At 39.7% G+C, this 25,426-nt stretch overlaps 1 protein-coding gene across 6 annotated transcripts in view; it reads right to left on the reverse strand.

Moving 5' to 3' along the window:
* The window catches only part of PCLO (piccolo presynaptic cytomatrix protein), a 522,320-nt gene that overhangs the window by 117,289 nt on the left and 379,605 nt on the right, over positions 1 to 25,426 (reverse strand). For all 6 annotated transcript variants that reach the window (XM_073652324.1, XM_073652323.1, XM_073652325.1 and 3 more), the window contains 3 exons: positions 22,300 to 22,433; positions 20,585 to 20,666; positions 18,458 to 18,583 (listed from right to left, as the gene is read on the reverse strand). In XM_073652324.1, the coding sequence (XP_073508425.1) occupies positions 18,458 to 18,583; positions 20,585 to 20,666; positions 22,300 to 22,433 (342 nt within the window). The remainder of the gene's footprint in view (positions 1 to 18,457; positions 18,584 to 20,584; positions 20,667 to 22,299; positions 22,434 to 25,426) is intronic.

The following is a 25,426-nucleotide window of genomic DNA, read 5'->3' on the forward strand; positions in this document are numbered from 1 at the left end:
GGGTTTATTTCCATTTATTAGCTTTATTATATTCTAAAATGGAAATGTCTTGTCTTATTTTGCTATTTTAAATACTTTTAATGAGATTTTTCCTTGTTGTTCAATATTTTGATTGTATAATAAAAATGTAATTCTTGAATGTGCCAGGATTTTTATGTGGGTGGATCTCTTTTGTCTTTCTTTTTTCCCCTATCATACATTTATACACCTTTTCCTGTGCACTTCTTCTATATGTGTTATTTTTCATGGTGCCCACCTAAGCTTCTTTGTCTATTGATTTGCCAGCTTTTCTGCTGCCTCTGGTCTGTGAATGACATGCTTCCTCTGTTTGAAATCTCAGCAGTGATCTGTCATTCAAAGATCGGAGGCAGCAGAGGGGCCGGGGAATCACAGACAGGGAGGAGAAGACCCAGTGTACAGTACAGTCCTGTGCGCCGAAATCTAATTAGCAGAAAACTACAAATGGTGATTAACCCCTTCACAAGATTTGACGTACCTGTACGTCATGGTTGGGTAGGGGTTCCTGACAAACATTGTATAGGTATGTCATGGCGAAAGTATGTGGCATAGGAGCTGTGCATGAACGATCATCGCTGGGAGCTTGGCTTATGTGACAGCCAAGCCCCGGCTGTCACAGCCAGGAGCAGTGCCCGCCCCGCTCCCAACTGTTTAACCCCTGAAATGCTGAGATCAATATCAATCGCAACATTCAGGAGGTTGGGAGATCTAACTTCCGATAGGCAACCCCGCAACGTCATCGCAAGTGCCTGATGGTCGTCATGGTAACTTGAGGTCACCACGACGATGTCCAAGTCTGCCAAAAACGATGGCCCGTTTAGACCATGCCACGAACATGGTCTAAAAGTCTGCTGTCAGTGTAACACTGACAAGTATAATGCATTGCATTATACCAGCGATCAGAGTAATAAAAGTTAACGTCCCGTAGAGGCAATAAGCAAAACAGTTAAAAAAAAGTAAAAAAATCATCACAAAATAATAATAAAAAAAAATATATATATATTATAACCATAAATACGTATCTTTAAGTAAAACCCAAAAAAATCCACTTATTTGGTATTGTCGCGTCCAGCAAGAGCTAATCTTTAAAAAAAATATTAAAAAATGATATAAATTTGATCGCTGTAATCGTACTGACCTGAAGGATAAAGCGGCCTTATAACTTTTACCACACAGTGAACGGCATAAAGAAAGAATTAGACCTCTCTTAATATGGCGATGTAAAAACTTGTTTTTGCAAAAAAAAAAGCGTCTTTTAGTGTGTGACAGCAGGCAAACATAAAAACTGCTATAAACCTGGTATCACTGCAATCGTACTGACCCAAAGAATAAAGTCGTCTAATCACTTATACCGCTCATGGAACAGTGTAAAAAATAAATAGAACAAATTCTTGACCGGCTGTTGATTGGTTATTTCTGCCTCTCAAAGATCGCAGTATGGCTCAACTCACATTTATCCTGCGCTCTGCACTGAGCGCTTACACTGGGGTTTCCATGTAAATCTCTGAAATATGTGATACAGACGGAACCCCCGGCGGAAAATTACCTATAATGAGGCAGATGGAGGCACCGTGGATGCTGTCTGGCCTGTGATCCGACGGTGTCCCTCTTTTTAAGAGTATATAAAATCGCGGAGTGCTACAGTTTTGTGTGCCTCTGAAAAGAAGGACAACACTGAACAGAGGCCACACGGAGTCCAGAGGAACTCTGCTGCTTCATTATAGTGAATGGATCCCTCCGGAGTTTCATCTTAATCATGTCATTCAGAGATTTAGATGGAAAGCCTGATGTAAGTGCTCAGCATAGACACTACGATAAATGTGATACAAAATGTTATGTAAAATGTTCCCAGTAAAAGCTTCAACTCAATTGCTAAAAAATGCAAATCCTCACTCAGATCCGTCATCTGTCAGAGGAAATATAGAGGGCTTCCATGTTACTGGTAGCACAAAGTCTCTAGAAAAGCACTATGGCTCCTCAAACCCCCCCACCCCTCCAAAAAAAATCAAGCGAATGTTGAGGTCCCAAATCCAAATGCCCCCTCCCCTCTGAGCTCCACAGTGTGCCTAAACCACATTTAGGGTCCACATGTTTGGCATTTCTGAAGCGATGAGAGTCCGCTTAATGTACAGGTGCATGTCTCCAGAAGCACAAGCTGGGCATAATGTACTGACGACTACAATGTACAGGGCACTGCAATGTACGGGCACTACAATGGCATATTTGCAATTTTCACTTAGCAACATCTATTGCTGCTCGTTTCTGGAAAACACCCATGGAGTCAAAATCCAATAGATAAATTCCAAAGGAGGAATGTAATTTCCAAAATGGGGTCACTTGAGGGGGGATTCTGCTCTTCTAGAACTTAGGGGCTCTTTATATGGAGTCCACAAATTATTCTAGGAAAATCTGTGCTCCAACAGTCAAATAGTGCTCCGTCCCTCCCGCATCTTGCCATGTGGCTAAGCAGTACTGCACAGCCACATACTGCATGGGGTATTTCCATGTTCAGCAGAAATTGTGTGACACATTTTTGTGCCATTTTTTTTACCCATTTCCCCATGTGAACATTTATATCTGAGGCTAAAAAACATTTTTGTATGCTTTTATTCACTGCCCAATGGTATAAAATTCTGTGACACATCTGTGGTGTCAATATGATCACTACACCCCATGAATTCATTGAGAGGTGTTGTTTGTAAAATGGGGTCCCTAATGAGGGGTTCTGCTGTTCTAGGACATCAGGGGCTTTGGCAATGTGACATTGCACCCGCAAACCATAACAGCAAAATCTGCAATATAATATGGCACTCCTTCCCTTCTGAGCTTTCCGCTGTGCCGGAAAAATATTTCCTGATTACATGTAGGGTACTCATGCACAGGAGAAATTGTACAACAAACTGTGAGGTCCATTTTTTCCTATTCGCCCTTATAAAAATGTAATATTTTGGACAAAAACAACATTTTAGTGGTAAAAATTTACTTATTCTTTCTTTATTGCCCAATGGTATAAAATTTTGTGAGGCACATGTGGTGTCAACATGCTCATTACACCTCTAGATAAATTCATTGGGGTGTGTAGTATTTAAAATAAGGTCACTTATGTGGGGTTTCTGCTGTTCTGGCACCTCAGGGGCTCTGCCAATGTGACATAGCACATTTGAACCATTCCAGCAAAATCTGAGCTCCAATTTCTTCCCTTCTGAGCTTTGCACTGTGCCTCAAAAGTAGTTTTTGACCATATATAGGGTATTGACATACTCAGGAGAAATTGCATAACAAATTGTATAGTTCATTTTCTCCTATTATCCCTTTTGAAAATTAAAAAGCAACATTTTTGAGGAAAAAAATAGTAATTTTCCATTTACTCAGCCAAATGTTATATAATTCTGTGAATCAAATGAAGGTTAAAAATACTCACTACATCCCTAGATGATTCCTCAAGAGGTGTAGTTTCTAAAATGGGGTCACTTGTGGGGGTTTCTGCTGTTTTGGCATGTCAGGGGCTCTTCAAATGTGACACGGCATCCGCAATCTTTTCCAGCCAAAACTTTGCTCCAGAATTCAATTAGCGCTCCTTCCCTTCCGACCCTTGCCATGTGCCCAAACAGTAATTTTACACCACATATGAGGCATTCGTGTACTCATGAGAAATTGCACAACAAATCATATGATCAATTTTCTTCTGTTATCCTTGTGAAAATGAAAAATTTGGGTCAAAAACATTTTTATGGAAAAAAATATGTTTTTATTTTCACGGTTCAACGTTATAAAATTATGTGGGTTCAAGGTGCTCACCACACTAAATAAATTCCTTGGGGGTTGTAGTTTCCACAATGAGTTCACATGTCGGGGGGGTTTCCATTTTTAGCCACATTAGGGGCTCAGCAAACTTGACATGCCGTCCTTTATCGATTTCAGCCAATTTAGCATTCCAAAAGTCAAATGGTGCTCCTGTTAGAACCTTGCTTTTAGGTTTTTTTTCCTTTGCTGGTCACATGACTTTGTTGGCCTATTTAATCCTGCTCCGCCCTTCTGGCTTTGCTGGACTTCATTGTATATCTACTTTCTAGCTAGCCTGTGCTCTGTATCTAACTCTGTTAGTTTGCTTGGTCTACGGACCTCTATGTTCTATCTATTTTGTTTGTTCGTCTGTCTGCTACTATTTCTGTTAGGAGGTGTCCCATATTCCTCCCAGTCCTTAGTACTTGTAGGGATTCCCTCCCCACATCTATAGGTCTTCGTACAGACTAGATTAGGACTTTAGCAGGTCTGATCGCAGGATCAGGTTCCCTGTTACATCGTAGGGATTCAGCTGAGTCTTATAGTAGGGACAGATCTCCTCTCTTTCCTTAGCTTTGGTAGCAGAACATAACAGTAAGTCCAGCCTGCAAATTCTCTAAGGAAAGATTTTTCTGTTCCATCATGGTGTCGGTTCAGGATTTGGCTCATCGCCTGCAGGGACTCTCTCTGGAGGTGGCCGAACTCCGTCAGCACGTGAGTAACTGTCCTGGAGCACATTTCTTGGAGCCTAAGGTATGTTTGCCGGATTTATTTTTTGGTGAACACCGAGAATTTTTTTCATTTAAAAATGCTTGCTTATTGTATTTTCGTTTGAGACCTAAGTCTTCTGGGGATGAATCCCAGCGCGTAGGGTTCATAATGTCACTTTTGCGCAAAGAGCCTCAGGAGTGGGCCTTTTCTTTGCAACCTAGTGATTCATGCTTCAGATCAGTGGATAGTTTTTTTTCTGCTTTGGGACTATTATATGATGATCCTGACCGTGTCGCATCAGCTGAGACTGAGTTGAGACGTCTAAAACAAGGATCGGGTAATGTGGAAAAATATTGTTCACATTTTCGTCGTTGGTCCACTCAAACAGGGTGGAACGATTCTGCTCTGAAAAGTCTATTTCTTGCTGGGCTCAGTGAAAGGGTTAAAGACCTGCTAATTGCTTATCCTACACCTGATGATTTGCAACAGGCTATGCAATTAGCTATACGGGTGGATAGAAGACTGCGTGCTAGGGTTAATGAGAGCAAATCCTCTGCTATGTCAGTTTCTGGTTATGATAATGTGTGTACTAACAGTGGTGAACCGATGGAGATTGGATCGGTGGCACCTCGCTCTCAAGAAAAAGACCGTCGTTTTTCGGAAGGCTTGTGCTTCTATTGTGGAAAATCTGGTCATTTGATTAAAGGCTGTGAGCTTCGGATGAAGAAAGAAAAAAAAATGGTCAGTCACGCCCGTATTGCCTGTTTAAATTCCAAGGGTATATTTTTAGCTGCTTCCACGATTGCTCAGAAAAAATTAATGGAATTTCGGGTGTTTGTTGATTGCGGGTCTACACTGAATGTAATTGATGGGGGATTCGTGGAAAAACTCAATTTAAAACCTGAACCTTTATCATCCCCCATTGCTGTGGTTTCTGTGGATGGCTCCCCTTTGAAGAATATTACTCTCAAGGTCAGTGAATTTCCTCTCACTATTAATGGTGTTCACCATGAGAAATTGGATTTGGTAGTTTTGAATAACTTGCCTTCTCCAGTAATATTGGGTTTGCCCTGGTTAAAATTTCACAATCCTGTACTGGATTGGTCTACCAGTGAAATTAAATCCTGGAGCCATAAATGTTATGACAAGTGTTGTAATGGGCGTATTGCAGCTTTGGATAGGGGAGAATTGCCTGTTCCTATTCAGGATTTTTGGAGAGTTTTTTCTGAGAAGGAATCGCAGGTTTTGCCTCCCCATAGAGACTATGATTGTTCTATTGAATTTGTCCCTGGAGCGACTCTTCCTAAAAGTCGTTTATTTAACCTTACTATTCCTGAGAGGAAGGCTTTGGAGGAATACATACAGACAAGTTTGGCCGCCGGTCACATTAGGCCCTCTAAGTCTCCTGTGGCGGTTGGATTTTTTTTTGTAAAAAAAAAGGACGGCGGTTTACGTCCTTGTCTGGATTTTCGTGAGATTAACAAAATTACGGTACGCAATCCTTACCCACTGCCATTGATTCCTGATCTGTTTAACCAGTTATTGGGGGCCAAGTGGTTCTCTAAAATTGACCTTAAGGGGGCATACAATCTGTTGCGCATGAAGGAGGGTGATGAATGGAAGACTGCTTTTAACACTCCTGTGGGTCATTTTGAGAATCTGGTTATGCCTTTTGGTCTTACTAATGCTCCTGCATTTTTTCAGAATCTGATTAATGACATCCTTAGACCTTTGATCGGTAAAAATGTGGTTGTGTATTTGGATGACATTTTGATTTATTCGCCAGATCTGGAGTCTCATTGGCGGAGCGTGCGTGAGGTATTACAGTTATTAATGGACAATTCGCTTTTTGCTAAGCTGGAGAAATGTGAGTTCGCTGTACAGAGAATTAGTTTTTTGGGCTACATTATCTCCAGCAAAGGTTTTGAGATGGATCCGGTTAAGGTTCAGGCTGTGCAGGAATGGCCTAGGCCTATTGGTTTGAAATCGATACAGAGGTTTTTGGGTTTTGCCAATTACTACAGAAAATTCATAAAAATTTTTTCTAGTATTGTCAAACCTCTGACTGATCTCACCAGGAAAGGTGCTGATGCGGTTCAGTGGTCTTCTGAGGCCATTGAAGCTTTCGTGTATCTCAAGGAGAGGTTCACCTCTGCTCCCATCCTTATGCAGCCTGATGTTACTAGGCCGTTTTTGGTTGAGGTTGATGCTTCCTCTGTGGGGGTTGGCGCAGTATTGTCTCAGGATAACGGGGATGGATTACATCCCTGTGCCTTTTTTTCAAAAAAATTTTCGGAGACTGAACTGAATTACGATATTGGTAATCGGGAATTATTGGCTATTAAACTCGCATTTGAACACTGGCGCCACTTCTTGGAAGGTGCGGAATTTCCCGTTCAGGTTCTTACGGATCATAAAAATCTGATATATCTTGATGCTGCCAAGCGCCTGAATGCCCGTCAGGCTAGGTGGGCACTGTTTTTCTCGCGGTTTAATTTCTCCGTTACTTACATCCCTGGTACTAAGAATGTTAAGGCGGATGCCTTATCTCGCAGTTTTTCTCCCATAGTCGGTGCTGAGAAAGAGGAAAACATTTTACAAGAAGGTGTTGTGATAGCTGCTTTAGACTCCGTTTTGGAAGATGAGATTCTTAAAGCTCAGGAGAATGCCCCATCTAACACTCCTCATGGGAGGTTGTTTGTGCCTGGGACCTTTAGGAGAGATTTGTTTGTTGAGTGTCACGAATCTCGGTTGGCAGGTCATCCCGGAATCTCTGAGACCAAGAGACTGGTGGGTCGCAGTTTTTGGTGGCCTGGATGGCAGAAGGAAGTCATTAAGTGGGTGCGCCAATGTACTATATGTGCTAGATCTAAGTCCTCACATACTCCTGCTGCGGGGTTGCTTTGTCCTTTGGAGGTCCCCAGTGCTCCTTGGACACATTTGGCTATGGACTTTATAACTGACCTTCCCCCCTCTGAGGGTTTTACTGTCATCTGGGTGGTCGTGGACCGTTTTAGCAAGATGTGTCACTTGGTTCCCTTCGTCAAACTGCCCTGCGCTAAAACTCTCGCTAAGGCCTTTGTCAAGGAAATTGTCAGACTTCATGGCGTTCCTACTGACATTGTTTCTGATAGGGGTCCTCAGTTCGTGGCTCGTTTTTGGCGTGCCTTTTGTGACAGGTTGGGAATTCATTTGTCGTTTTCGTCCGGATATCATCCTGAATCTAATGGCCAGACAGAAAGGAAAAACCAGGATGTTGAGCAGTTCTTGCGTTGTTTTGTGGCAGACAATCAAGAGGGGTGGTCTGAGTTTCTGCCACTTGCCGAATTTGCTCTGAACAATCATACATCTTCTTCTGCTGGTTGTTCGCCTTTTTTTTGTTGTTCTGGGAGACATCCGTCGTTTGGGTCGTTCTCCAAGTTGGGATCTGCCGTGCCTGAGGAGGAGAATTTTTCCGGTGATTTGGAAAGAGTTTGGACGGATGTGCGTGGTAATCTTCAGGAGGCCAACAGAAAATCTAAAGACTACTTTGATAGGAAACGACAGGAGGTTTTGTTCGCTGTTGGTGACATGGTTTGGTTGTCCTCTAGGAATCTGCGGTTGAGGATTCCTTCTAAGAAATTGGGTCCCAAGTTTGTAGGGCCCTTTAAGGTGCTTCAGGTTGTCAACCAATCTGCTGTTAGGTTGGAGGTTCCTACCTCCTGGAGAATTAATCCGGTCTTTCATGTCTCTCTGTTAAAAAAAGCTGTTGTGTCGGATGGTGACGCCTCTGCCTCTGTTCCTCCGGTGGTGGAGGACGGGGAATATGAAATTTCTCGCATCCTTGACTCTAGACGGTATAGAGGTAGTTTGCAGTATCTTGTGGCCTGGAAAGGTTTCGGACCCGAGGATAACTCTTGGGTGAGGTCAGATGATGTTTCTGCGTCCAGACTTATCAGAGCGTTTCACAGGAGATTTCCTGATAAGCCTGGTCCTAGGGGATCCGGAGGATCCTCTTAGAAGGGGGGGTACTGTTAGAACCTTGCAGTTAGGTTTTTTTTCCTTTGCTGGTCACATGACTTTGTTGGCCTATTTAATCCTGCTCCGCCCTTCTGGCTTTGCTGGACTTCATTGTATATCTACTTTCTAGCTAGCCTGTGCTCTGTATCTAACTCTGTTAGTTTGCTTGGTCTACGGACCTCTATGTTCTATCTATTTTGTTTGTTCGTCTGTCTGCTACTATTTCTGTTAGGAGGTGTCCCATATTCCTCCCAGTCCTTAGTACTTGTAGGGATTCCCTCCCCACATCTATAGGTCTTCGTACAGACTAGATTAGGACTTTAGCAGGTCTGATCGCAGGATCAGGTTCCCTGTTACATCGTAGGGATTCAGCTGAGTCTTATAGTAGGGACAGATCTCCTCTCTTTCCTTAGCTTTGGTAGCAGAACATAACAGCTCCTTCATGGTGCTCCTTCCCTTTTGAGCCCTGCCGTGTGCCCAAACAGTAATTTCCACCACATATGGGGTATTGGCGTACTTAGATGAAATTGCACAACAAATTGCAGGGTCCATTTTCCCCTGTCATCCTTGTCAAAATGCAAAATATGGGGCTAAAGCAACATTTTTGTGGGAAAAAGGAAAATTTTCATTTTTTCTTCCACATTGCTTTATTTTCTGTGAAGCACCTAAAGGTTTAATAAACTTATTGAATGTGGTTTTGAGATCTTTTGAGGGTTGCAGTTTTTAAAAAGGTATTACATTTGGGTATTTTCTTTCATATAGGCCCCTCAAAGTCACTTGAAATGTGATGTGGTCCCTAAAACAATTGGTTTTGTAAATTTTGTTGAAAAATTCAAAATTGCTGATAAATTTTTAACCCATCTAAGTTCCTAACAAAAAAATTATGTTTGAAAAGTGATGCTGGCGTAAAGTAGACATGTGGGAAATGCTATTTACTAACTATTTTTTGTGTGACATAACTATCTGATATAAAACTTAAGTTTGAAAATTTTCACCAAAATGTCAATATTTTCACAAATAAACGCAAAAAATTTTGACCTAAGTTTACCACTAACATAAAGTACAATGTGTCATGAAACAAACAATCTCACAATCACTGGGATTAGTTGAAGCATTCCAGAGCTTTTACCACATAAAATGACACTGGTCAGAATTGTAAAATTTGGCCTGGTCAGGAAGTTGAAAACAGGCTCGAGGGTGAAGGCATTAAAAGAAGAACAACAAAGCTGATTTCTTCACCAAAGGTACCAAAGTAATCAGTACTACAGTGCCATTACAGCCATGTCTTTACTTTACATTACAAAATTGTGCTGAAAGTTTCTCTTTAAACACTACAGTACAGTAAAGGATGAAGCTTTTATTTTAATAGAACTGTTGGGTTTCTCCTATATGTCACTGCTATGAGTATTGGTTTCCTACACTTTTCTGGGCACCTGTTGTGACGTGCGTTGCATCTTTCTATATTATGTGTCTTCTACAGTGGTGCTTGTAGGCTTTGATTTACAAATTGTGGTTATACAGTAGGAGTCATATGCTTGTCTGCATGATATTTGTCAAAGTGAAGAGTAAACTGAATAGTAAATGTGGGCCTCTGTGGGTGTAAGGTGTGATAATTGATTATTTTTCCAGGCAGTTAAACAATTCTAGGTTCCATGTGCTGTCTGGTCATGCTTACCCATACACAACCCACTGCAGATTTATTCTTTTATTGAGCTAGCCAAACTCTGCTCTACATTGATATGGGTCAAGCACTCCAAAGAGGTGTCTGTAGATGAGTTTATGGTTTAGCTATTATCCTTACTCATGATGCAAAGCTCGTTAAATCAAGGCTGAACATTGACTTATTTGTTTGGCTTTATTGTTACTATGTGTTCACAAACAGTAAACCTTTATACACTTTAGATAGCTCTCGGTCACATGATAGTTCAGCAGATCGTTCAGTCACCAGCTAACTCTCCTAACTTTCCAATACCAGGAGCTTTCGTTCTCACGAGGGCTCATGTGGTCTCTATGAGAGACCACTTCCAGATATCTCTGGTGGTGGCTTATCTCCGGGAGAACAAAAAGAACAACAGTCCAAAATTTAACATGCTAGATCCTTAACTCCCCCCAAAAATCATCTGTCAGGTCTCGGTATTCACTATTAGCCAAGCTCCATGGAAAACCAGCTGTACACTATATAAAATAAAAGCTCTCCTTGTAGGTGAATGACAGCAGGTAGAAAAAGCAAGACAATTGCAAACTTGCTAATTTTCTTGCTGTCTACCTAATTGAAGCAATTGAAACACTTGGGTTTTAATATCATTTGCAAACACTCAGGTGCTGGTGCAATTCTACATTGTTATGATGGGGGTGATTCAATAATAATGTTGTAGTGCACACCAGTCTTAGTGAAATATTTGCTGGTGTACGCTGACCTGATTCATTAAGCAGTATGTGCCACTAAATGAATCAAACGTGTCTGATACCCAGAGTATGCTAAAGCCAGAAATGTATGCTAGCCGGAATATGTTACATTACTTAAGTGGCATAACTTATGATGAATTTGACTGGCGGGCATGACCACACCCATATCCCACCCATGCTATGCCCATATTAGTGTAGCTGGCGAGGACTGGAGTGTAAGTTGCAATACTTTTTCAGAAATGCCAAGTTGCGCAAAAATATTATAACTTATTAAGAAGTTTTCACCAGATTTTTGGTGTAAGCACCTTAATGAATCACTCCCTATAAGTTGTGTCCAGAAACATATCCATCTGTGATGAACTCTAAAAAAAAATCATAGTAATTTGAAGCTTTAAATAAACATCTTATTTTATATATCACCTCTTAAAAAAGTGATATTAAAACTACCTTCTGGATTAATATAGCTTGCATGGAAAATAAATGATGAGCAGAGGTTTGGGGTCTCTATAAGGTGTAATGTACAAAATGCAGTTATGGTAACAGGAGCTTTTGTCCTGCAGACATTGTCATTTTGTAGACAAGGGTTGAGCGATGACAACAATTCATCTTGTCAGCCATATGAAAGCTCACCAGATAAGCTGAGAGTGCCTGCAAGCCAAGAATAGAATCCCAAACCTGGCAGTTAGAGGCGACGGGAATGGATAGTCACTTAGTTCTAAATATTAAATAATATTAAAGGGGTTGTCTCAATATCAATAAGGGTTAGGCTATGTTCACATACATTGGGTTTTGCAGCGTATTTTGCTGCAGATTCTTATGCATATTTTCAGCTGCGTTTTGCAAAGTCTATGAGAAACCAGAATTATTATCTGTTCACACAGAGAATGCTGCGTATTTTGTGACTTGGTTGTGTTTTTGGAAAATAGAGCATGTCACTTCTTTCAGCGTTTTTGCAGCAGAAAACGCACTTGAGTGTTTGCTGCATATTTGAAGCGTTTTTTCACCCATACGAAGTAATGGGTGGTCAAAAAAATGCAGCAAAAATGCAGCAAAAAACGCACCAAAACCTGCGTTTTTAACGCAGCTGTTTTCCTGCCAGAGAAAGTTAGCAGCAGATTTGCAGCAGAAAAAAACACAATGTGTGTGAACATAGCCTAAAAATAGCAAAATGCAAGTAAAAACTGTGCAATTTTAATCTTTTTAAAATCTTCTCTATTCTCAAGAACAAAATGATTTTTAATTATATAGGTTACCAGTCATTGCTGCATGCATGGTGCTTCCAAGCTCTTTTCAATACAGCACTGTAAACACAGATTAAAGGTGGCTAGATTGCTGAGACACACAATCTATGCCAACTTCAGCGTCCCTGCTCTTCTAGTATACAGCATACAGTTCAGACTAGCAGCGCAACCATAATGCTGTTCTGAACAGTCAATCCTCAGAAGTGCACTCTCACCGGCAAACAGGAAACTGGGAGGAAGAGTGGCAGTGCACTCCCAAAGATGACAAGTGAGAACAACCCCTTTAAGACAGCATTTCTAGCAATGTAAAGTATGGTGCCAGATAAAAAGTATAAGACCAGGCCCGGTATACGTTGCTTTTTTTTTTATTTCATGTAATTGCCTTTAAATGGGAATAATAAATTATAGAATTTCATCTCGCCAGGCAAAGCAAGTAACAAACCAGACTTGTTATTATGGTGGCATGTAGTCTGCCACTTGTACTCAGAATATAGGTTGACATAAAACTGTTTGTCTTCATAATTATGTCTATAATTTCTCATTTTCTGAATAGGTCATAAATAATTCCCAGTTTATGTCCAACCAGTAGTGACTGTTTCAATAAAATGACTCTGCATAACGCAACAAGCTACGATGAGCATCTGTATATACGATACAAGCTGTTGAAAGCAATAAATCCTGTTGGAAAATGTTAATGAAATCCACCCTCTGTTTCATGTTCTATGAAAAGATATAATCTAAATAACTTGAAAAAACAATGAAAAGACTGGCCACTAAAAAATAGTTAAATATTCTTCAGTATTGTTGCTATTCTATAAACATAAGTCAGTATGACCCTTGGAAAATGCTTTATTTGTGAAACCATAACACATATTTTGAGCTGGGCTCTGTTTACACCACATTTAGAGCCCATGTTAATAGTATACAGTATGTTGGAAGGATCTCTTAATGTGTTGAGTATAGCAGTACTATTTACAGTGTATGTACAATATAGCATATTATTCATGTATACAGTAAAGTTAGTGTGTGGTATAGTGCCACTAACCTTGGTCACTGTCAATCCAAATTATAGCTACTGCACTCAATTTTCCCCACGTGAAGGAAACACTAGGTAAAGTTCAGTATAAAGAAAAAAGAAAAGGTCCTTCTTTGTCATATATTAATTTAGGGTATATGCCCACGGTCAGAAACCGTTGCGGGTTTGACGCTGCGTGTCTATGCAGCATCAAACCCGCAGCGTCCAGATGTTACAGCAAAGTGGATGGGATTTCTAGAAATCCCATGTCCACTATGAGTCTCCGTGCACCTGCAGATCACCCGCAGAAACAGACATGCGGTGCGTCTTTCAGTGTAGATGCTATACTTACAGTGGGTACGGAAAGTATTCAGACCCCTTTAAATGTTTCACTCTTTGTTTCATTGCAGCCATTTGGCAAATTCTTAAAAGATCATTTTTTTTCTCATTAAAGTACCCTCTGCACCCCATCTTGACTGAAAAAAAACAGAAATGTAGAAATTTTTTGCAAATTTATTAAAAAAACCCCGAAATATCACATAGTCATAAGTATTCAGACCCTTTGCTCAGTATTGACTAGAAGCACCCTTTTGAGCTTGTACAGCCATGAGTCTTCTTGGAAATGATGTAACAAGTTTTTCACACCTGGATTTGGGGATTCTCTGCCATTCTTCCTTGCAGATCCTCTCCAGTTCCGTCAGGCTGGATTGTGAACGTTGGTGGACAGCCATTTTCAGGTCTCTCCAGAGATGCTCAATTGGGTTTAGGTCAGGGCTCTGGCTGGGCCAGTCAAGAATGGTCACCGAGTTGTTCTGAAGCCACTTCTTTGTTATTTTAGCTGTGTGCTTAGGGTCATTGTCTTGTTGGAAGGTGAACCTTTGGCCAAGTCTGAGGTCCATAGCACTCTGGAAGAGATTTTCATCCAGGATATCTGTACTTGACCGCATTCATATTTCCTTCAATTGCAACCAGTCCTCCTGTCCCTGCAGCTGAAAAACACCCCGATAGCATGATGCTGCCACCACCATGTTTCACTGCTGGGATTGTATTGGGCAGGTGATGAGCAGTGCCTGGTTTTCTCCACACATACCGCTTGGAATTATCACCAAAAAGTTCTATCTTCATCTCATCAGACCAGAGAATCTTATTTCTCATAGTCTGGGAGTCCTTCGTGTGTTTTTGAACAAACTCTATGCAGGCTTTCATGTCTTGCACTGAGGAGAGGCTTCCGTCGGGCCGCTCTGCCATAAAGGCCCGACTGGTGGAGGGCTGCAGTGACTTTGTGGAATTTTCTCCCATCTCCCTACTGCATCTATGGAGCTCAGCCTCAGTGATCTTGGGGTTCTTCTTTACCTCTCGCACCAATGCTCTTCTCCCAAGATTGCTCAGGTTGGCTGGACGGCCAGGTCTAGGAAGACTTCTGGTGGTCACAAACTTCTTCCATTTAAGGATTATGGAGGCCACTGTGCTCTTAGGAACCTTGAGTAAGGCAGAAATTCTTTGGTAACCTTAGGAGGATCTGTACCTTGCCACAATTCTGTCTCTGAGCTCCTTGGGCAGTTCCTTTGAGGTAATGATTCTCATTTGGTCTGACATGCACTGTGAGCTGTGAGGTCTTATATAGACAGGTGTGTGCCTGTCCAAATCAAGTCCTATCAGTTTAATTAAACACAGCTGGACTCCAATGAAGGAGTAGAACCATCTCAAGGAGGATCACAAGGAAATGGACAGCATGTGACTTAAATATGAGTGTCTGAGCAAAGGGTCTGAATACTTATGACCATGTGATATTTCAGTTTTTCTTTTTTAATAAATTTGGAAAAATTTCTACATTTCTGGGTTCTTTTTCAGTCAAGATGGGGTGCAGAGTGTACTTTAATGAGAAAAAAAATGAACTTTTTAGAATTTACCAAATGGCTACAATGAAATCATCTACTCTGATTTGTATGGTGAGCACTGCAGGGTACGCTTCCTGACACAGACAGTATATGGCCAAGGTCCATGGATGACCCAAGCATTGGCTATTATGCAATGAGCATTTAGTTTTTCCCATTCATGCCTTTCTATGCGTGGTATACCGATCATGTGGTCAGTCCATAGACAAGTGATTTCCCATGTGATTTGTGACGCCAATTGCACCTTGTGACCTATGACGCTACTCGCCACGTGATTGGAGTGTGGTCATGTCTGTGATCTGTGACGTATACCTTTGATCGATGTGCCCCGCCTCTTCCTTTGTGGTCAGTGTGTGTATGGAGCGGCGTGTGCCCCAGCACTCATGACTGGTGCGAGTTGACCATTTGCAGGTGGAACAGATTTCATACAGGTGCTTAATAATGAATTATACGACCCCATTGGACAATTCTTCCATAAATACCTTGCACTATCACACCATATAATCCCTGGACAAAGCTGTTTTTTGCAAAACGCACGTCAGGTATGGTGGGACATCACTTTTCACCTTGGCTTGACACTATTGGAGCTATGTGGGTATATCTTGGATTCGTGTTATATATTATTTACTGTTATGTTTTTTGATTATACAGGGTGGTCTCCCTCTTCATTGCTGTAGCCACCTAGCTGTTACACTTTATTGTTAGCTATTAGACTGTATTATACAACAAACTATTTTTGGCTATTTAGGGTGGTCTCCTTTCTATTGTTGTAGCTACTTAGCTGTTACACTTTATTGCTATTCAATAGCTTATATCATACAACTAGTTATTATCACATTAATTTTTTGTCCTGTTGGGACCTTCAGTGTATGCACCACTGTACTTATGTTCAACACATGTTGATTATTTATCAGTATATAGTATCTAGCAAGTCATTCCAGTTGGGGTCTACTATAACACTAGGTTTTATTTGCCTTGTTCCCCTGCCTATTTATTAATCTACGCCATATAACCAATCACTTATAAATTTGCATACCCTTATAGCTATAGTCATTTATTATTAGCTAGCTAGGTGTCAACTATATATTTATTATTTTTCCTATGATGATATCCCCCGATGCTTCATTGCCTGTGTTTTCCAATTTCTATATTCTTTGTCATTATTGTATGTCTTTTTTATACATTACTAAAGATTAGATTGATTTTATCGGCCTGCATTTTTCTAGTTTGGTGTTTTATGTACCTGTATACATTAGAGCCTCATTACATTGTGCATATTGGTGTTCATTATACATATTGGAGCTATATGCTAAGACGCCAATAAAACTACATATGATTTTCTGATGGCATCCCTTGCAGTGCCATAGTTAATTTCTTCTACATCTCATAACTTTTCCATATTCAGCTTATCATACCTCCTTGAAATTTATGTACAGTATCTTGCACACATTTATTGGTGCATATGCCATTCTTTAGCTCTATACTTCTTCCGCCAGTGTGGCCATAGTGGAGACAGAGGCTCTACTCCATGACATCACCTCTGTTTTCCCCTGTCAATCAAGAGGCAGAGTGCGGAGCCGGTAGGGAGAAGCAAAGAGGAGCTGAGGACAGCAAGTGCACTGATATCCCCACCAGTGAACGTGTGAGCCTAATTTGTATATGACTAAAATACAAATTTTGGTGCAATGGGCAACATTATACTAACGGATCCGGAGACAGACTTACACTTGACAATATTATACTCTGTCATTTGTTGCAAATGATCATATTCTGTTCACATATCCAATTTTTAATAAATGGTTTCTCTTTTCCTACACTGATAAGGTCTATTATTCGAGAGAAGTTATTTTAATCTATCCCATTTTGCAACAGTAATTAATTGACTACAAGATCTTACACAAAAACTAAGCCCTCAAACATGAACACAGGAGGCTTGGATATGAAATCTGGCTCTGATCTGATTAAATTATTTTAGTAACGCATGACATGCATTTCAAGCTCTATTATTATTTTTGAAGTGAGCAATGAATGCTACCAAACAAGTAGAAATGTCAGGAGGTAATGAGTCATACTCGATTCCTTCATTCACACACATCAAGATTCTACAGCCTTTCTTGCAAGTGAGCATTAAACTCTAAAAAAAAAAATAAAATCAAAATTTAAAAACAACCCATTTAAATAATTTAAACAAATTTTAAGGCTAAAGAGATAAGAGAATAAATAATAGATGTGAGTAAACGTGCGCATTTCCGCAATATCATCTGCCACAAGAACCGTATTAGAAAAGGAGGATGACTTTTGGAAAATTATATCACTGTACAAGACTGAACAATATGAACATTACAGCTCATAGATTAATTTTCTATACATAAGAGTGACCTAAGAGTGAAATTGATACAAATTATAGCCCTCATAGATCAATTACAAGTTTTGTGTCGACTTGTTCTTCATCCCGATATATTGCCGTTACTTGGTTAAGTGGTCTGCGTTGCAATAATCAATTTCTCATCATTAACTAATCGGCAATGATGATGACTGTAAAATGACAAAATTATTTAAGGAGAAAATAGATAAAAGAAAGTAATAGAAATCTGATATAAATTTCACAAAAAAACAACTGCAAGGCAAGGTATTTGCAAAAGCTATATATCACTAATGTATTAGCTGCTTACAATGTATTGTCTAAAACAGGGGTCCCCAAACTGTGGCTCGGTAGCCACATGTGGCTCAAGGGCTCTTGATGTGTGGCTCGTGGCTGTCTGCCAGCTTGGCGCATTAGCACCAAATCTAGCAAACAGCTATGAAGAGCAGGTCTCCAGATGGTGACTTTTGTAATTAGTCCTGCACAGAAGAGCAGATCTGGATGAAAAATATACTGGCCATGGAGTTGGAAAGATAAATTAAGTATGGTAAGCTGGAGACAGGATGATACTACCTGTCAGAAGAGGTACTTGAAGCTTGATGCGACAGTGTGGTGAGAGTGCTTGATGTGAGAATACTGAATGGAGGTAAAGTTGGACACTCTGGATCTTGGTATACTGCCTCAGCGTGATTTATGTGGAAAAGCTTTGGCTATCATTGTACCGGTTAATGGGGGCTCTGGGTGTCACTATTGTTAGGGGGGCAGGAGCTGGATGTGGCTCGGGGCCCTAACTCAGAGTTGAATGTGGCTATCAAGGTCAGAAAGGTTGGGGACCACTGGTCTAGAACTATAATATCCCATGTATAATAGTTTATTTGCATACAAGGTCTAGAACCATAATACAGTATTAAACCGTACCTTGTATGCAGATTTAAAATAAAAAAATCCATCAAAAAAGTATAGTATAAAATAGTTAAATAAAACTCATACTGTAGATCAATATCACTATCCTCCCAAAAATTCTTACCTTCGGTGAGTCTGCCTGTCTGCTCAGCACTTCCGCCAGGGAAAATCTTGGCAATGTAGGCTCCAATCTCTCCTTGACTTCCGGGGATCTCTTTCCCACCAACAATTCGCATTCCAAATCCATTTCCTATTGATTAAACAAAGAAACAGGGAATTTATGCTGAATTCACCATAATATATGTCCAACAACACAAGACTTTTATGTCACCTTGACCCTGTCAGATAGTTCACTTGGCTGTTCCCATATCTCCCACTGACTTTAATGGGGAGTGACTGCAAATGCATTGCCACAGGTCCACCCAAAAACAATGCATCCATAATAGAGACTCAACATTCTTGTTGTGTCCTGACACCATATGCTGCAGTGGTGGTTTTTGGAAAGTTGATAATAGTACTAGTATCGGACAAACCTGGAAGCTTAGACCAAACTCAGCAGAGTCGGGTTCCCTAATGGTAGGAAGACATATATATTTTTTTTATTTTAAATTAATCAAGTTTAGAAAGATATTTATTTTGTAAGGCACTAATATGTGTTAGCAAAAAAAGGATGTTCAGTTTGTGATGGTAGGTTCTTCTTAAAGCTTAGAAAAGTGAAAACACTCTAATGTAATGACAAAAGATCACACAACTGCCATATGAATTATTATATTGCATGTCTTCATGGTGCTGTGGCTATAATACTAATTGGGCAAACTAATTATTTATGTTACTGTCACAATGTAACAGGTGCTGAATATATTCACTATGGATTATACCTGGGTAGGAAACAGAACATCAAAACATATTTTAAATATTCATATTCCTACAATCACCAGGTGTTTCTTCCTATTTAGAACTGCGTGTAAATGTCAAAGAAATAACTTGTACACGCTCATTTCTAACTAGCATAAAAGTCAAAACCTAGATTGTACATTTTACCATGATGCTTCCTTAGATAACCCTACATTTAACAAATTGGAATCATTTAAATCTTAAGTAACAAAGTACTGAGCAGACCTCACCATAAAATATATCCGACCAATAATATACAATTAAGGAGAATTGCTCCTAATAACTTAAAGGCAATTTGCACCCTCATAAATGTTTTTTTTTAATAATTAAATATGGCATAAAATGAAAGAAACAATTGTGCAATGATATGAATGACGGTTGCTGGGAAGCCTCTGTTGTGGCCAGTTATTGCCTGGAGAGGTCACATATCAAGACAACATTTTATTTCTGTACATGGGTAAAGAAAGAGAAGTGGTGGACCAGGGAACAAGTAGTGCCGCAACAGTGTATAACTGTGCAACCTACTTAAAAGGAAGCTGTCAGCACATAACGACTGTTCAAACCAAGTACAGGCGCTCGGTGCACCCCTCGCATGGCCAAACATTTATATACACCTTCCCACCTGCTTGTTTTCCATTCATCTCCACCCTTTTATGGCTCTATAATGCCAGAGCTGCCAATCAAAGAGGAGATAGAGGGAAAACAAGTAGGTGGGAAAGGGCACTTAAGTGTTTGGCCACACCAAGGGTGCACCGAGCGCCTGTAATAGGTTTGTACTGACAGACTTCCTTTTAAAACATTAAAAAAAGGAGCAGCAAAAATACTGCAAATTGAATAAAGTTTATAAATATTACACATGAAATATAATAAATTTGTTGCATCTCTGTAGACACGAGGCTGTTTTTTTATTTTGAGCACACCGGCATAGCTGACGTTTGTGTACACCTTTATTTTGGCCTTACAATTTGGCCCATGTTTTAAGGAAATATAGCATATATTAATTCTACTTGGATCTATCCAATATTCAAAACAGTGGAGATAAGTGCAAAGACCACAGTATGTAGTACACATTTTAGGTGAAATTTGTTAGTGAATAAAAACAAACGTCCTATGTAGTATAAAGTGGTAATAGGGTTCTGAAATAAACCCTGCACATAGATTTTACCTATAGCCAGACCAATACAGGGAGGTTAGATGCTCTTTCATGTTTATAATTTTACAACTATTAAAACACCATCAATGACAAAATTACAAGGACTCTACAGACAGTAGTGATGGTACCTTACAGTCTGCAAAGTGCAAGGTAATTGGAGCTGTAATCATTTACTACTGTATTCACTTTTTATTTCAAATTTACCTGATACCGTATGATCCTTTGGATCCCTCAGAAGTTTAATTCTCGTATGAGGAAACGGATAGTGGATAGGCTTTCCATTCATCTATTGGGTAAAAAGTGACTATAAGAAATAGTCCATTGGAGTACATAAGAAAAAAAACTGAATAACTGATTAAAACAAGCCTTTTGTAAATATGTACTAAGACACTTGGTTGTGAGATACTATAACACATACAGTACACTGTTGGGATCAAGTATTTTATCTTGTATGAAAGTTCTGAGGGAATCAGTAATCAGTCAATTACTATATAATGGCTGCTTATAATAATCACTATAAAAGTACTAAAGTAAATATTTAGCATAAAAAATTAGCAGAACGTTACAATACTAAATTAATATATGAGGAATGAATAAGATCGGATTGTTCATTAGGGGCCAAGGGATGTTACTCCATTTATCTCGCAGATCAGCAAGCAGGTTGCTCGGAATTCATGTTTACAAAATCCCAGTTAGTTTAGAACAATGGAACTTGAATTTATGGCATGGGATTGACAGGACTATTTAAAGGAAAACTAAATATAGGACATAAAAGCTAAAAAATATGAATGTTCCGTCTTTTATATTCTGCAATCCATTGACCCAAGTAAGTGTCATATTGCAATCAAAACTGTGGGAAATAAAGAATATGTCCAAGAGTTCAGCTAATTCCCATCTTCATCATTTTATAACCCTGTGCTTGGTTGAGAGACAACTAGGTAACTACAAATGGAGGCTCCGTCACTGCTCTGTTTCAATAATGCTGAACCATGCCCCATTAGCTAAGCTCTGCCCCCTGAGCAATTACTCTGCAGAAAATCTACAATACTGCTTGTTTCACCCAGATACCTCTTGGAGACTGACTCACGACATGGAAAGCTTTTCTAATCTCATTAATTTCTAGTTTAAGAACCAAATATATATTAGACTAAAGAGGACCGAAACAGTCTAATGTGTAAGTCTCTCTCCCAGCAGATGATATTGGGGTAGAGAAGGATGTTTTAGTGGTTGATCCTTATATTTTCCCTGGAGATAAACCATTGGCATAAGGGTCTGACACCAAAGTGTTCCGGTGGTCCTGTGTATGGGGGAGCCAAGGGACATGGCTGTCAGCTTAACGATCGATTGGCGAACAGCCATCTAATGTGTATGGGGGCTTTTAGCATTCAATTAAGAAGTTTCACTTCCATTTTATTTATTCCATTTGTAACCATTACAGTTGCTGTGGATCAATTTGAAAGGTCTATTTCATCAGCCACGACAGTGGTCTGTGGCCAATGGACGGGAAGAGTACTACCTAAACCGGCATCAACCGCAACTCTTCTTTTCTTTTCTTTTCTTTTTAAGAGGGTGATCATTACAGCTTGACACACAAGTGAATGTGCGCTATTTCGGCTATTTAACATAAAAAATGCAGACAACCCTAGGCAAGAGGCAGTACTCCTTCTCCTGTTGAGTAGTCAAAGACCAATTACGTTTCCGATGGAATGGGACATGCAAATAAATTCACATCAACTCTATTTACCAACCTAGAGTATACTGTGCAGTCTAATTGTTGCAAAAAGGTTTTGAGATAATAAGTTGAATTTTATGAGGCTTCAATATATTGGGGCATCCAAAAGCTGGGCCAATAGCTCTATGCTAGTGTGGAGAGTGTTCAGAGTGTAACTGAGCAGCTGTCAGCTCTTCCAACATCTTACTTGCTCCTGTGGATGAGCTGGTCTGGTGTGTGATAATTTGTCGGGTAGTTTTCTCTCAATTCCATGTCCATTTTCCAGTCGGGATTCTCTGGGCTTGTCAAACCAATCTGTTTCTTCACGCCGAAGATGATAGGCTTTGGAAATCAATGTGATATTAATTTTTCTCTTTCAAGCATTTTAGGGAAATGGGAGAAGAAACAGACTACTGTGAGGCAGTCATGCAAAGGCCAACCATGCAACTTAGATCAAGATCAGAAGTGCACATACAAGCAAGCAGATCGGCAGCTAAATGTACAATCGCAAAGCAAAAATAAGGTAATTCACTGAATTTCGACAAACTAATTGCCATGCCATTAGTGTAATGGAACTGAACATTTCCTAATCATTTTTATTGGGTGCAGTGATAGGTGACCTCATGTATACAGTAATTTGTGAAGATTGAAATGAACTAAACATGAAGAAGATATGACGCTCCCAAAAATACTGTCACCTGGCACAATGACATCAATAAAAGGAAAAAAAAGACCATTGTTTTCATATATCTCAGAGAAGAAGGCTATAGCAGAGGGCTTTCTAATCAACTAGCATAAATAAAAATCTTGTACAGTTATATTAGTCCATTTTAAATTATATATTTTATTTACTAGATAACTAGTTCGACTGAAGACCTATAAAATGTATAAAAAAGAAAAAAAAGAAATACTTTCCATAACCTGAAACCTGAAGAGACAGCAGGTATAATTGAGTTATATTGAAAATATAAAGTGCCTTGAAAAAGTATTCATACCCCATGACCTTTTCCTCATTTTATCACATTACACCCACAAACTTAAATGTAGTTTATTGCGATTTTATGTGATATCCCAACACAAACTAGAAAGTATTTGTGAAGTGAAAAGGAAATGATACATGGTTTCTAAATATTTTAAACATATAAATCTGAAAATTGTGATGTGCATTTGTATTCAGCCCCTAAGTCAATACCTTGAAGGACCATCTTTCACTGCTATTACTGCAGAAAGTCTTTTGGGGTATGTCTCTCTGTTTTGCACATCTAGAGACTGAAATTTTTGTCCATTCAATTTTGCAATCTATCACTAGCTCAGTGAGATTAGATGGAGAGCATCTGTGAATAGCAATTTTCATGTCTTGTCAAAGAGTCTCAATGGGATTTAGGTCTGGACTGTGACTGGGCCATTCAAACACATGGATATGCTTTGATCTAAACCATGCCATTGTAGCTCTGGCAGTATGTTTAGAGTTGTTCTGCTGGAAGGTAAACTTATGTCCCAGGCTCAATTCTTTTGCAGCCTCTAACATATTTTCCTCCAGGATTGCCTTGTATTTAGCTTTAGATTTTTTAAGTATATGACTAATAGTTGTCCTGTTGACAGATTCTCCCACGTGAGCTGTGAATCTTGCAGCTTCTTCAGAGTGAGCATGGACCTCAAGGCTGCTTCTCTAATTAGTGTTCTCCTTGCTTGGGATGTCAGTTTATGTGGACAGCCATATCTTGGTAGGTTTGCAGTTGTGTCTCTTTCAATTTTTGGATGATGGATTTAACAGTGCTCCGTGAGATTTTCAGAGCTCGGGCTATTTTTTTTTTTATAATTTATCACTTCTTTACTGTCCTCCACAACTTTATCCCTGACCTGTCTGATGTGTTCCTTGGTTTTAATGATGCTGTTTGATACCTAATTTTCTCAAACCAACCTCTGAAGCCTTCACAGAACAGTTGTAGTTAGGCTGCGTGCCCACTACGCGTTTTTCAAGCGTTTTTGCCGCGGAATTTCCGCAGCGAAAACGCTTAAAAAACGCTTGTTAATACGTGCCCCACGGTCCCCAATGATAATCCGCATGTGCTGTGCACATGCTGCGGAAATTTCCGCTGCGGATTATCATTGCGGAAAAATACGCATCATGTCCATTAATTTTGCGGATACGCAGCGTAATCGCCGCCATTGACTTGCATTGGACCGCGTGACATCCGCATCACTGCATCTGCACATGAGGATATCATACGGTTCAATGTGCGGATGGTACCCGGGTCTGGAGAAGAGGAGACTCTCATCCAGACCCGGGTACCATGGTACCTGTTAAAAAAAGAATTTAAAATAAAAAATAAAGATTATACTTACCTTCTGATGGCCCCCGGTCTCCTCAGAGATGCGTCCGGTCTGTTGTATGGGTCGCGGTGGTGTGAAAGGACCTGCCATGACGTCATTGAGTCATGTGACAGGTCACGTGACCGCTGACGTCAGCGGTCGCGTGACTTGTCACATGAGTCAATGACGTCATCACAGGTCCTTTTCACACCACCGCGACCGATACAACACACTGGACGCAGTGGAGAAAACACTGGGGGCCATCGGAAGGTAAGTATAATCTTTATTTTTTATTCTTTTTTTTAACTATTACTTGGTCACACTATATAAATCCATGCCAGTTGCATGGATTTATATAGTGTGACCAAGTTGTCAAGCACTTTTCCAAGTGATGCTAAAATCAACAAACACTTCTACCTGACAGGAAACATGCATGTAAAATCCTCATGTGTTTTTCCTGCCAGGGAGATGTGGAAAAAATATGCAGCATTTCTCCATCGTGGGCACTTAGCCTTATACTGAGAATAAATTCCACACAAATGGACACACTTTACTAAATATGTGATTTATTGAGGTAATTGTTCACTAAGGATTTTACTTAGAGGTATCAGACTACAGGGGACTGAATACAAATGCACATCACAATTTTCAAATTTATGTTTTTAAAATATTTAGAAAATAATTTCCTTTACACTTCACAAAAACTTGCTCTTTTGTGTTGATATATCACAGAAAATACCAATAAAATACATTTAAGTTAGTGGGTGTAACATGTGGAAAAGTTCACAGGCTATGAATACTTTATCAAGGCACTGTATTAATCAGTAAAATCAAGAAACTCTCTAGAATGAAAACTGCATGTTGCATATTTCAGTCTTTTAGTCACTTCCATGATTCATTTTATATTTTTTTTAAAATCCATGATCATCACTTTGTGTGATTCATTTTCTGGAGTCTAGTTCTTTCTCAATGTACACTCATATTATGCCTAACTGCAGAATTGAATCAACCCTGTAGTTTCT

The sequence above is a fragment of the Phyllobates terribilis genome, unplaced genomic scaffold (assembly GCF_046119375.1).
Source record: "Phyllobates terribilis strain yellow unplaced genomic scaffold, ASM4611937v1 Scaffold_11__3_contigs__length_659146591, whole genome shotgun sequence".
NCBI lineage: Eukaryota > Metazoa > Chordata > Amphibia > Anura > Dendrobatidae > Phyllobates > Phyllobates terribilis.